Raw genomic sequence first — 13956 nt, forward strand, 5'->3', positions numbered from 1 at the left:
GCAAAAAATTTTTGGCTCACGTGCCATAAGTGGGGGAAGCGCAGGGGGTCGTGTGCAGGCGTGCTGCACCCATAATGCAATGCGCGGACCCCCCCAGTGTGCATGCGCGCACTACAGGCGCTCCCCCATTTTTACATGCTTTTTCCGCCCTCTCTAGGCTCCAGAGGCTTTATAGGAGCCTGGGGAGGGCAAAAACAGCCTCCCCCCCGACGCCCTCCGGAGGCTTCAGGGACGTTCAGGAGGCTTCCCTGAAACCTTTGGAACAGTCAAAACTACCCTCCGAGCAAACCGGAAGTGACTTCCTGTTTGCTCGGAGGGTCATTTTGAGCACTCTGAAGGCTTCAGGGACTATTCGGAGGCTTCCCTGATAATAATATTTAATAATAATAATATTTAATGCTTCTAGACCGCCCACTCTCCCGAAAGGGACTCAGGGCGGTGTACAGTTCATACAAAATACAAAATATACCAAGATACAATAAAATTAAATATGTACAGTTGACAATTGACATGGAGGAGGTTAAAATGCAGTTAAAAGAACTGTACAAAGCAGATATAAAATAAATTCAAAACCCCTAAAAACAAATACAGTAAATTAAAAAAAACCTAAAATAACCAGATATAATACATTTGCCAGGAGGGACAGTTGAATTATGCCAGGCCTGCTAATCGGAACAGGTGGGTCTTCAGTTTTTGCCGGAAGGAGCGGAGGTCAGAAGTGGTTCTAATGTCGGGGGGGAGGTCATTCCAGAGGGTTGGGCCCATCACAGAGAAGGCCCTACTCCTCGGTGTCGCCCGCTGGCATTGCCTAGTGGACGGCACCAGGAGAAGTCCCTCCCTGTGTGAGCGTATTGGCCGCAGGGATGTATGTGGGAGGATGCGATCCCGCAAGTAACTAGGTCCCGTGCCATGGAGCGCTTTAAAGATGGTAATCAGCACCTTGAAACGCACCCGGAAAACCACAGGCAGCCAGTGCAGCTCGCGCAGGAGAGGTGTTACGTGGGAGTACCTCGTACTCCCCATCACAGCCCGCGCGGCTGCGTTCTGAACTAACTGCAGTCTCCGGGCGCGTCCCAAGGGCAGCCCCATGTAGAGAGCGTTGCAGTAATCCAGGCGGGACGTCACCAGCGCATGAGTGACCGTGCGTAGGGCATCCCGGTCCAGTAGGGGGCGCAATTGGCGCACCAGGCGAACCTGGTGGAACGCCCCCCTTGCCACGGCTGCCACATGGTCATCCATTGACAGCCGGGCATCAAGAAGGACGCCCAAATTGCGCGCCCGTTCCACAGGGGGCAATTGTTCACCCCCTATGGCCAGCGATGGGATCAGCTGGCTGAACCGAGGTGCCGGTAGCCACAGCCACTCAGTCTTGGAGGGGTTGAGTTTAAGTCTGTTGTCCCCCATCCTTCGGAGCGCTCAAAACGACCCTCCGATCAAACCGGAAGTGCTCGGAGGGTCGTTTTGAGCGCTCCGAAGGCGTCAGGGAAGCCTCCAGACGGTCCCTGAAGCCTTCGGAGCACTCAAAACGACTCTCTGAGCAAACAGGAAGTCACTTCCGGTTTGCTCGGAGGGTCATTTTGAGTGCTCCAAAGGTGTCAGGGAAGCCTCCGGACGGTCCTTGAAGCCTTTGGAGCACTCAAAACGACCCTCCGAGCAAACAGGAAGTCACTTCCGGTTTGCTCGGAGGGTCGTTTTAAGCATTCCGAAGGCTTCAGGGAAGCCTCTGGACGGTCCCTGAAGCCGTCGGATCGCTCAAAACGACCCTCTGAGCAAACCGGAAGTCAGTTCCCGAATTTCCGGTTTGCCCATAGGGCCAGTTTTTTATGCTCCAGAGGCTTCACGGAAGCTCATGAAGCCTCCGGACAGCCTCCGGGGGGGAGGCTCTTTTCACCCTCCCCAGGCTCCTATAAAGCCTCTGGAGCCTGGGGAGGGCGAAAAATGGCTTTAAAAAGGGTGAACTCAGCTGGCCAGCGCATGCATGCGTGCTGGCCAGCTGACGGCAGCGCCTCGTGTGCCCTGACAAATGGCTCCTCCTGCCACCTGTGGCACGCATGTCATAGGTTCGCCATCACTGGCTTAGAGTAATATGTGATCATTGCAGTATTTTGGCCACTGAAACTCTGGTGTCATTGGCATGGTGACCTAAAACTCCTGGTTTGTTCCAAACCCTTTCCCTGAGAGGGCAGGTTAATGTTCCCCAGTACTATACTAGGCCAACAGTTTCTAGCACCATATTTTTTGGAGTATAAGACGCTCTGAAGTATAAGACGCACCTAGCTTTTGGGGAGGAAAACAAGGAAAAATATTGCCTCTGCCTCCCAGCAATTTGCCTCCTTGCAACAAACCGTACAGACAATATACACTTTATAGTGTTACATTTCAGACTATACTTGTACAGATGCTGTTAAAATGATGTGCTTTCTGGAAGTATAGTTATTCTCTGCTGTTTAAAAGAAAATACAATAGCATTGGGCTTCTTCAGATCTAGCATTTATTTTAAAAAGCTTCTTCGTTTTGTTAAGCTGCCTAAGAACAATAATAAAGCAGTATTTAAAAAATAAGTCTAATAATTTGAGCATTCTATAGGCATTTATAGTAATTGACTTACCTCCTTGTAGCAAACAGCCTGATTAGCACAAGAAAAAAAATCTGCCTCCCAGCTATTTGCCATGTGGAGCAAACAGCAAGTTTCACTTTCAATTCTCCCGATCATCAGCTGTTTCAGGCTGCAGGGATTACTATAGCCTATTGCAGCCTCCGCAAGGAGGTAAATTGCTGGGAGGCAGAGGCCAAAGGGTTGGGGCTGGTGTGTGGGTGGGGCTACATTCAGTGTATAAAACACATCCAAATTTTCACCCTTTTTTAGAGGGGGAAAGGTGCGTCTTATACTCCAAAAATATGGTAATTTGGCAAGGAAGCTAGTATCATAGCAGTAATCCCATCTGATGTCTAGAGCCTAGTCCAGTGGTGGCAAACCTATGGCACATATGCCAGAGCTAGCACGCAGAGCCCCCTCTGTGGGCACATGCGCCATCATGCCAACCCAGCTCCATCGCGTTTCTCCATCATGTTTCTCATCGTCATTTTCAGGGAAACAAAAAATTTTGGGACAAAAAAAAGTTCACTCAATCAATTCCAACTTCTCACAAAAGAAAAAGTTCTCATGAAGTTAGAATTGACTGAGTGAACTTTCTTTAGTCCCACATTTTTTTTCCCTGCACACAATGGCGAGAAACACGACAGAGAAGCACGACGGAGCTGGAAATCAGGTAGGCAAAGAAATGCTTGGGGGAAGCGAGGGCATCTGGGTGTTGGTGGGTGGGGAAACCTCTGTGGCGCTGCAATGATGAAAAGGGCAATGAAGCAGCCTTCTCTTCTCCCTGCTCCTCTTCCGCCTCTTGTACTGGCTGCTCCATTTCCCGTTTCTACATTGCAGCCCAGTGCCCAGGATCAACTTCGATAGTGTGTGTGGGATAATTTGCCTGGCCAAACTAATTCTGCAGTCTCCCCTACATTGGGCTCAGCTTCGATCGGGTCAGTGGCTCCATCGGCAGCAAACAAAACTGCCCCATCTCACCATGTCTCCTCCTGCCGACAGGTGTACCCAGCTGTGCTTTCCTCCACTTTTCTTTCCTTCACTGATCATGTGGACAAAAAACAAGAAAGCCACCCGCTGTAGCCAATGTCCCCCCACTAAAAAGCAGCAAAGTGGAAGCAGTGGAGCGTAGAGCAGAGAAGCAAAGATTTTACATTGGTAACTACCCATGTTGTATTTTTCAGCCCTAGACAATCATAATATTTACAGAGTTCAATTTTATTGTTGTTAAACGTAATATTTCAAAAGCAGGGGGAGAAAATGAAGGGGCATAAATGTGCATTAATCACATTTTTCTTAGGACAATTAGCTGTACTCTGCCTTGTTTATCACTATTTTAGGTAGTAAAACCTCAGTGTTCAGGTTAAATTGCTGTATTGGCACTTTGCAATAAATAAGTGGGTTTTGGGTTGCAGTTTGGGCACTTGGTCTCTAAAAGGTTCGCCATCCCAGCTGCGCTCTGCAGAGCTACGTGTCTGAAAACCACCAGGTCCCCCAAATAATGTCCAAAATAACCAGTGGTGCCTGTCCCTGCTTATTTTTCAACGTTTACATTGAAGTCTCCAAGAATGTAAACAATGCCTTTTTTGACCACTTGTTTCAGAGTTTCTTGAGCACGGCATAAAAGCCCTCTTTTCAAGATCTGTTGCAGCAGTTGTTGGGGCATATCTTGGATATTTGTGATGCTGAAGGGCTTGGTATGAATAATTTGGTCATTTACAGTTGAGAAACTTTCTACTCCTCTAGCAGGTTTCTTGCTTACAATAAACACTCAATTTGTTTTCCTGATATCATGTCCTGAATAACAAACAGACTTTCAGACTTGAAAAAGCTATTGTCCAACCTGACATCAAGAGATCATTTTCCAGCCTGATCATCATTTGACAATATCTAATTTACCCTGACTTATTCCTCTGACATTCCATGTGGCTGATGTATCTTTGTACAATGCAGACATTTGTTTCTGCCACTGGCTGCCTCAACAACTGGAATTCCAATTGGGTGTCCTATCTGGCACATTTGAGATCTTTTCCATAGAATTTTCTTGGTGAGTTTTTTTGCGGAGTGGGTTGCCAAGTCTTTCTCCAACCCTGTAACTTTAGTTTCAACAGCTGCTCAGAGACAGCAACTGCCATGGTCCTTGTTAATCCAGTCAATGATCAATCTAGTATCAGGTTCTTTTTGTGTTGTCTTATTCTGGTTAATGGGTTTCTGGATATTCTTAATCTGGCTCCTTAGCTGAGACCTGTCCGGCTTGGGTGATCCTTCTGGTATATTTTCTGGTGGCATATCTCCAGCATAGCTCTGAACCTTAAAAGAACATGCAATACCCCCCGACAAGAGGGTATCCACATGGAGGAGGAGATGCTCATTAGCCTCAGTCATGCGTGAGTGAAGCTCCTGCAGTGCTGATTAACAGATACAGTAAGAGCAACTGAAAGAGGACATCTTGGTATAGATTGGACATCCTTTCTTTCATTTTCAGTAGCCTATATTAAACCAATACTTGCTCTGTAACAGCTTTGCCTATATCACATAGCTTCTAGGGATCAGCTTCTAGGGATCAGCAGTATTCTTCATAGAGAAATGGGAGCATGAGCCTGTTTGCAAAGGCTTGACTGCAATTCTGTTTTCTGTGAATGCGGAGACAGTTGGGAGCAACTTTCAAAGCCCCACAAGCCTTGGGTAAAAATGTGTGCTTTATCAATAAAAATAGGTGCTCACATGCGCTCCTGTGCATTCTAAAGCTTCTCCAGCTGATGGTGCAGGACATTCCAGAAGTGGGTTGTTCAATCCTTATTTGCCCAAGAGATGGAGTCATAGTTGAAGCCACGCCTCCAGCTCCTTCCTGCTTGGCTATATTCCAACTCAGTCATGCCCGAATAGAGACGACTTTTTAAATTGTTTGTGTGTTGAATTATTTGTCTTAGGTTTCTCCTTTTTTAAATTTTACCTATTTTGTTGTTGCTGTTCATATTTGGCTTGCTCCTTGGAGGTTTTTGATGGCTCCCCTTGCATGGGGGGGAGCACAGTTGGACCGCCGGCTATCGGGGCTCTTTTTGCGGCTGGCTGACTGTTGCTGGTCCATTTGGTCGCTGGACTCTTGTCGGGGGCCGAGCTGAGGATGCCTGCTGTTGCCGCTGGTGCTCAGGAGCAGAGCCAGGCTGTCGGAGGTGCTGCAAGTGCAGAGACGCGTCAGGGAGCATCGGCGCCTTCCCGTGGCCGCAGCAGAACTCCATGTTCTCAGCAGCAGCGATGGCACAGCAAGGTGCTGTGGCAGCGGCTACTGCTGGACAGCAGTGATGTTCGGCCTTGCCGGGTGGTCTCAGGGCCAGCTGACTGTACTGGTGATCGGATGGTGGAATTCGATAATTTGCCTGATAACATCCAATCTCTTATTCATCGGGCCATTGCCCACAGCATAGCTCCTCAGGGACAGTCTCTGAACCTGGCTGATGTGGAACTGATAGCGGCTCAGCATAAGGCAGCCCAAGGGCTGGCCACTTCCTCTGGTTGGGCGCAGAGGAAGCGGCCCTGTGTCCCCCTTGTTGAGGAGTGAGATGTCCGCCCAGGAGGAGGAAGAACAGAAGGAGATGGAGCTCTCTGATGATGAGGGATTGTTCCTGCTTTTGCTGGTCCCCCCCCTGGTTTGTTTCCCCTGGTTTCTTGCTGTTCAAGGCTAGGAGCACAGCAGCATCGAAACGGAAGCAGAGAAGCAGAAGGAAGAGGAGGAGATGACGGTTGTGGCCTCGATGTCCAAGAAGGCCTCTGGGAAAAGGGGGTTCTTCGTAGAACCTGCAGCAAAAAGGAGGAGATCCCGTGGGCCAAAAGCAGTGGGCCAAACCAGGTACTTTCCTCACTCCTGGTGGGAACAATAGGTGTTTCTATAATATGGAGCCTGATTTCTCTCAAGTTCTACAGGTCCCAGCGGTGGATGCTCCTGTGGGGCCTGGGCCTCTCCAGCTTCCCTGGTTGCGAATGACGTGATGGACAACTTGAACACGGAGGATAAAAGGACTCAACTGGCCTTATGTAAGACCTTTATGGTGGCCATGTGGGTGATTAAGGCCGCTTCCTCAGCATCCTTCTTCAACTGTGCTACGTTGATGTGGCTGGAACAGATGCACAAGCGGGTGCTATCACATGATGTGAGATTGCTGCAGGACATCAGCAAAATCGTCGCTGCGACCCAGTTTTTCGGCAGATTCCACCTTGAACGCTGCTAAGTTTGCCTCTACGGTTCTTTCTTCCTCTGTTTCAGTTAAGAGGATGGTGTGGCTCTGGAATTGGCAGGTGGACACTAAGGCAAAGTGGAAATTGGCGGCGGCCTCATACATGGGGAAGAAGCTGTTTGGCAAGGTCTTGGATCCAATTCTTATTGAGGATAAGAACAAAAATAAGGTTTTGCCTACCATAGCTAAGAAGCAAGAACACTGTTTTACACCATATACATGTAGGCCTAACTATAGGGGTTCTGATAATGACTGTCAGTACCAGCCCAGGGGCGTTCAGGCTATGGGGCAGGATAGATCTTCCTATAGGGACAGGTCCCAGTTTCAGCCTCGGAATAAGACGCCCTTTCGGGGAGTGAGCGGATACCCTTTCTGCATAAACAAATAAGTTGGCATTGGCAGCCCCCGTAGGTGGCCAGTTGGCGTTTGATGACCAGTGGGAGAGTATTACTTCTGACCTCTGGATCCTGAATATAGTTAGATTTGGCCTGCGGTTGGAATTCCTCTCCACACCACCAAATTTCTTCTGAACTTTCACATCTTCCAAATGTGAAAATAAGAGGAAACTTATGCGTCAGCCGATTGCGCACCTGGTGGAGAGCCAAGCTATTGTTTCTCTAGGATGGCGTGGAGAAGGGTCTGTCTCATAATACTCTCCATAGACAGGTGGCAGCTCTGTCCACTGTCCTGGTGCTGGACGGCAGGGAGAGCCTGGAGGACCACCCAGTTGTTAAGAGGTTTATCAGGGGGGCGGCTAACCTTCGGCCCCCAATGGTGCACAGGTTCCCATCTTGAGACTTGTCCACAGTCCTCTTGGCTCTCATTAAAGATCACTTTGAGCCGTTGAGGACTGTTTCCTTGCAGTTTCTCACATTGAATGTGGCTTTCTTGGTTGCCATCATGGAGAATTTCTGAATTGGGAGCTTTGTCAGTAAGGGAGGACCTCTGTGCTTTTCATCCCAACACGGTCGTGCTGAGACTTGTCATTCCCAAGGTTAACATGTACTTTCATAGGGCTCAGGAGATAGTTCTTCCGGATTTTTGTCATGATAGGGACAAATCCTGGTGTAAGTTAGATGTGCGGAGGGCTCTCTGTATCTACATCAAGTGGACGGCATCCACTAGGAAGATGGAGGCATTGTTTGTCTCATTTCAGCTGTCTGCTGTAGGCTCTAGGTTGTCACCTTCAACCATTGGGCGTTGGCTACAAGCTTGTATTGTTCGGACATATGAGGCACAGGGTAAGCCTGTGCCCCAGGGGATCACTGCACATTCTACTAGGAGTGCTGCTACTATGGCTGCGTGGAACACTCAGGCCCCAATTAGGGACATTTGCAGGGAGGCTACGTGGGGTTCTCCATCGCCCTTCATTAAGCACTATCGGTTGAATGCTTTTGCGTCTGCCAAGGCATCCTTTGGATGAAGGGTGCTTCAAAGAGTGCCTGTTCCATCGGGAACTATGGACCAGTGAGTTCCCCACCCTAGGGACTGTCGTTTTGGTATGTCCCACTTCTGGAACGTCATGCACCATCAACTGGAGAAGGAATGTTGGTCCTACCTGAATGTTCTTCTCAGCGTGGTACAAGATGGTCCAGATCACTCCCTGTCAATTAGGTCCATAGTCCGTGGGGCTGGGCGAGCTGTGGGGCAGGATCTGCTCTTCTTTTGTCCTCTAGTTGGAGCTGTGTTTCGTCAGAATGGAGCCACGCAGGAAGGAGCTGACGGCGTGGCTTCAACTATGACTCAGTCTCTTGGGCAAATAAGGATTGAACAGCCCACTTCTGGACTGTCCTGCACCACGCTGAGAAGAACGTTCAGGTAGGACCAACTTTCCATCTCTTTAGATAGAATAGGAATAGAATAGAATAGAATAGAATAGAAGAACGAGCCAGACGTTGCGACGACACAACGTGCGGCCTCTATAGTCCGAGACCGCCGTTGATTCTTTTACCAGCTGCACGGTGCACATGGACCTAAACCATCCCGAAGAGACGGTGACAGGGAGACAAATCCTTGTTGGTCTCAGGGACACTGCAAAGTCCCTGATCGACCCAAGGGAAGTTTTCCAAGCTGGCGGTAAACAGACAGCCCCCAGGCTGACAAAGTCGGAGAAGGCTCCGGAAAGAAGGCAGTGAAAGTGAGTCCAGCTGGTGAGATTTTTTTTTCTTTGAGAATGATTGCCCAAAGAAATTCTTTTTTTAAAAGATAAATTAGTCCTTTAAGCAAAAGAATAAAGCGGCGAAATTTATCTTTATTGGACTGCCTTAGAAAGTTTTTTTCCCCTCTTCTATGTAACAGTGTTTTGTGGATTGAAGTGATTGGAACACTTCCCGTTTCTCCTCTTAAGTGAATGAATTGATTTTTTCTCCTACTCTGTGCTACCTTTATTTTTTGGTTGATCTAAAACTTTTTTTACTTTTAACAATCCTTCCTTTTACTGTTTATTAAATTTTATTAAAGACACTTAGAGATTTTTGTTTTCCTTAAGTTTGATACAAATAAGAGAAAGTTGAATCTGCCATTCGGAAGCCAGAACTTGGTTTTTTCTTTTTTTGAAACAAAGTATCCTTTGCTCTATTTTCTCTGATTTTGTTGACATTGCAACTAGAGGGTTTGCAGCTTGTTTGTAGAGACTGATAACGACTCAAGGATACGGACTGTTTTCTTGCAGGTGTCTTTGTGGAATATTTTGGACAAGGTAAGGGAAAGAAAAGAAAAGATAGATCCCTCACTTTTTTGAAAAAATTAAAAGGATCTTAAGTTTAAGCAAATTCAAAACAAAAATATTTTTATACATAAAAGAGACATTGAAGGCGAGAGTGGCAGTGGATTTTAAACTTTCTCTTTTCTTCTGGGAAATATGCATTTATATACAGATGAAGAAACCCTAAGTTACCAGGATTTTATGGATGGAATTCTAAAGATATTGGAAGGATTTGAGAGGTTTTATAAGAAGTTGGATAGATTATTGTTTGGCTCAATAAAAGATGAAGGGACTGGAGCCTCAAAAATTAAAGAAGAGAGTGAAGATATAGAAGATAAAGACAAGATAACAGATGAACCTAATAATGGAGCACCTATGAGTGAAAGTGGAAAGGAGGGAACATGGAAACGTGAATCTGATTATTATTATATACTTGATGATCTGGAGCTCTACCCCTCCTGTCAAGATATGGATTTGATGATGGGATTAAGAAGAGAAACAGCTTTAGAAAGACATCTGATAATCAAAGACATGTTAATTTTAATACCAGTTCAAGGGCAACAAGACTATATGAGTGATCTTTCAAGCAAAAAAGTGCGCAGAGAAGTTTTTAAAAACTTTATAAAGAAGTTTATAAGAGAATTGACACAACATATGGCCAAAGAGATAAGTCTGTTTTGTTACTGGAAAGACACAGGCTGATGATGAAGGTTGATAACTTAAAACTTAGTTAACCTTTGGTGATTAATAAGTAGGATTTCTTAGACCCTTTTAGAATGTTTTCTTTAAAATGTTTATTTGTTAATTAATAACTCATTATGATAATAATAATGAAATAATAATCTCAATTAGTAAAAGTAATTTGGATATAAACTGTAAATTGGGACCTGGGGAAAAGATTTATCAATTTCACTAATATATTTTTGTTTAGACTTTACTATAAAGATGTAATTTCTCTTGGGAACTTATAAACTTTACTAACAAACTTTTGTTTAGATTTTATTATAAAGATGTAATTTTTCTTGGGTCGGAGGGGAGGAGATGTGATACAAATGACATTTTTTTTCTTTTTTTTCTTTAGATAAACTATAATAACAATAAGGAAATGTTAATGGTTAATGTTTAATGATTTTTATATGTCTTGGCATTGGTAAAAGCAATTAGATATAAGCCTTAAATAGTGAGTTGGAAAAAAAGGGGAGGAATATGCTATAAAAGGGTAATTATTGGAGGTTTATAGGAATAGCTAATGAATGCCAGTAGGTGGTGTGTCTTTAAATACAAATGATTCTAGATAAAAGCATGTTTAAATAATTATAGCCAAACGAGAATGATGGTATATTGATGGTAAAATACATAAAGATTTTCTATTTTAAAATGTAAATTAAAAATATGAAGGATGTATAGTAACGCACGAAATTTATTTGTAACCAATCAACATGCTTTCTACAAGATGTAATGAAGAATGGTTTTTTTAATGTGTTTTTGTTCTAAAAAAAATAATAGAATAGAATAGAATTCTTTATTGGCCAAGTGTGATTGGACACACAAGGAATTTGTCTTTGGTGCATATACTCAGTGTATATAAAGAAAAATAAAATAGAATATATTCATCAAGAATCATAAGATACAACACAGTGATAGTAATAGGTTACTAATAAGCAATCAAATTATACTAGGAAACAAATAAAATGACATACATTTTAAAGATAAAAGCAACATGGTTATAGTCATAAGCGGAAAGAGATAGATACTAGGAAAGAGATAGGTACTAGGAAGGAGGAGAAGAATAATTGTAATACAATCTTAGTAGATAATTTGACAGTGTTGTGGGGATTAGTTGTTTAGCAGAGTGATGGCATTCGGGCAAAACTGTCCCTGTGTCTAGTTGTTCTGGTGTGCAGTTTTGAGGGTAGAAGTTGAAACAATTTATGTCCAGGTTGGGAGGGGTCTGTAGATAGTTTCACAGCCCTCTTTTTTAACTCATGCATTATACAGGTCCTCGATGGAAGGCAGGTTGGTAACAATGGCATTTTCTGCAGTTCTAATTATCCTTTGAAGTCTGTGTCTGTCTTGTTGGGTTGCAGAGCCAAACTAGACAATTATAGAGGTGCAGATAACAGACTCAATAATTCCTCTGTAGAAGAGAATCAGCAACTCTTTGGGCAGTTTGAACTTTCTGAGTTGGCGCAGACAGAACTTTCTTTGTTATGCTTTTTTAAGTCTTGAGATATGATCGAACCTAGAAACTTGAAGGTCACTACTGTTGATACTGTGTTGACTAGTATTGTAAGAGGAGGTAGTATAGGAGGGTTTCTCTAAAATCTACCACCAATTCTATGGTTTTGAATGTATTTAGTTCAAGATTTAGTTTGGGGACGCGATGGCTCAGTGGCTAAGACGCTGAGCTTGCCAATCAGAAAGGTCAGCAGTTCAGTGGTTCGAATCCCTAGCACCGCATAACGGGGTAAGCTCCCATTACTTGTCCCATCTTCTGCCAACCTAGCAGTTCGAAAGCATGTAAAAAGGCAAGTAGAAAAATAGGAACCACCTTTGGTGGGAAGGTAACAGCGTTCTGTGTGCCTTTAGTCATGCTGGCCACATGACCATGGAGACGTCTTCGGACAGCGCTGGCTCTTAGAGTCGGGAACAGCTAGCACATATATGTGAGGGGAACCTTTACATTTACCTTTACTTAGTTCAAGATTGTTCTGGTTGCACCACAAAGCTAGTTGTTCAACCTCCCGTTTGTATGCAGAGTCATCGTTGTCTTGAATGAAACCAATCACTGTTGTATCATCTGCAAACTTCAGTATTTTAACAGAGGGATCTTTTGAGATGCAGTCATTGGTATATAGAGAAAGGAGAAGTGAAGAGAGTGCACAGCCTTGGGGTGCTCCTATGCTAATTGTACAGGTATCTGGTGTGATTTTGCCTAACTTCACCTGCTGCTTCCTGTCTGTTAGGAAGCTTATCATTTACACATTTACAGAAATTGCATTTTCTTTCCTCCAGTTATTTTCACTTTATGCTGCTTTTAATTACAGAAAGGCAAATATCCTTCTGGAGACAAGACAAGTAGCTATGAAAATCTTTGAAGATTACACCGTTTCCTGGTACTGGATAATAATGTAAGCATAGGACTGAATAGCCCAGCTAATCTATAGAATGAATTTAGGACCGAACTATCCCGAAAACAAAACATTAGAGAAATTGTATAAACTTGATGTAGATTATATGGGGATCTCCCTTAATTTAATCCATATAAGCCTTACCAAGGAGGATTGACCTGAGATAATGACTGGCTCACTCAGTAAGTATCATTAAAAGCAAGATTTTGGGCTTGGATTTCTTTGGTCTCTAGCCAAAATTTTAACTTATTATACTAGCACTTTTGACACACTCTCTTTGCCCTAACTGAAGCAATGCTCCCTAGCCTGCCTATTTGTTCATTCCCTCAGTTTTGGAGAGCATTCTACATTAATTTCTTTTAGATAATTGACATTGTTTATCCATGTCCATCTACATTTTTATTGAGTTATAAAGTAATGTAAAATATAAAATGCAAAGTAAATAGGAAAGCAGTGGGGAGGAAAATGGGAAGGAGAGGACTTCCGACTCTATTACAGTAAAATAAGGCATTAACATCGAGTCACAACTTTTTGCTTTTTCATAATAATATGAGCAAACCATTTCTATAAAGATCTATCAATCTAATCAGTAAAACCCAAAGTCAGAATTTAGTTTAGTTCTTCTCCACATCAAGCACGAAGTTCAGATGTGGTCTCCATGTGGAAACAAAAGTACTTATGTTCTTTTCTTTAATCAAAGTGGTCAATTTTGCCATTTTGCCAACTCCATCAATTTCTGCAACCATTCGTCCATAGTGGGAATCGAAGTGTCCTTCCATTTTTGTGCATACAATAGTCTTTTTGCTGTCAACATATGAAATAACAAAGTTCCCATTTTTTTTCTAGTTCTTTTTCTATTAAACCCAAGAGGAAAAGTTCTAGTTTCATTTTTATCTCCATTTTCAAATAAAAGTATTAAAATATGAATCATACTTCAAAATTGTTTTGCTTTATCACATGCTTTATCACCATAGATCCTCTCTTTATTTTTATCCTTCCAGCATTCATTTGACAACAAAATGTTTTAATTTATTTGGGATTAGTATTATATGTAAATCAGACTGCTGTAGTTTATTCAACAAATCATGCTTTTAAAAATTCTGGTTTAGCATTAGGAGTGACTGTAGTTATTTTGTTTATTAATTTAAGTAATCATAATTGTAAACATCTGCATGGTAAAGTAGCAAATGAGAATTTACAGAAGAAATTAACGATTATTCCATATATATTTATGTAAATGTAAAACAAAGAAACATGGTAGTGAGAAGCTCATTTTACAAATCAGTGATGAAA

At 43.5% G+C, this 13956-nt stretch overlaps 1 protein-coding gene across 4 annotated transcripts in view; it reads left to right on the forward strand.

Moving 5' to 3' along the window:
- The window catches only part of SLC44A2 (solute carrier family 44 member 2 (CTL2 blood group)), a 106359-nt gene that overhangs the window by 65427 nt on the left and 26976 nt on the right, over positions 1–13956 (forward strand). For all 4 annotated transcript variants that reach the window (XM_081947129.1, XM_081947132.1, XM_081947130.1 and 1 more), the window contains one exon: positions 12580–12663. In XM_081947129.1, coding sequence (XP_081803255.1) covers positions 12580–12663 — 84 coding nt within the window. The remainder of the gene's footprint in view (positions 1–12579; positions 12664–13956) is intronic.

Source organism: Natrix helvetica (genome assembly GCF_964273705.1).
Source record: "Natrix helvetica genome assembly, chromosome: 1".
In the NCBI taxonomy this organism is placed as follows: Eukaryota; Metazoa; Chordata; class Lepidosauria; order Squamata; family Natricidae; genus Natrix; species Natrix helvetica.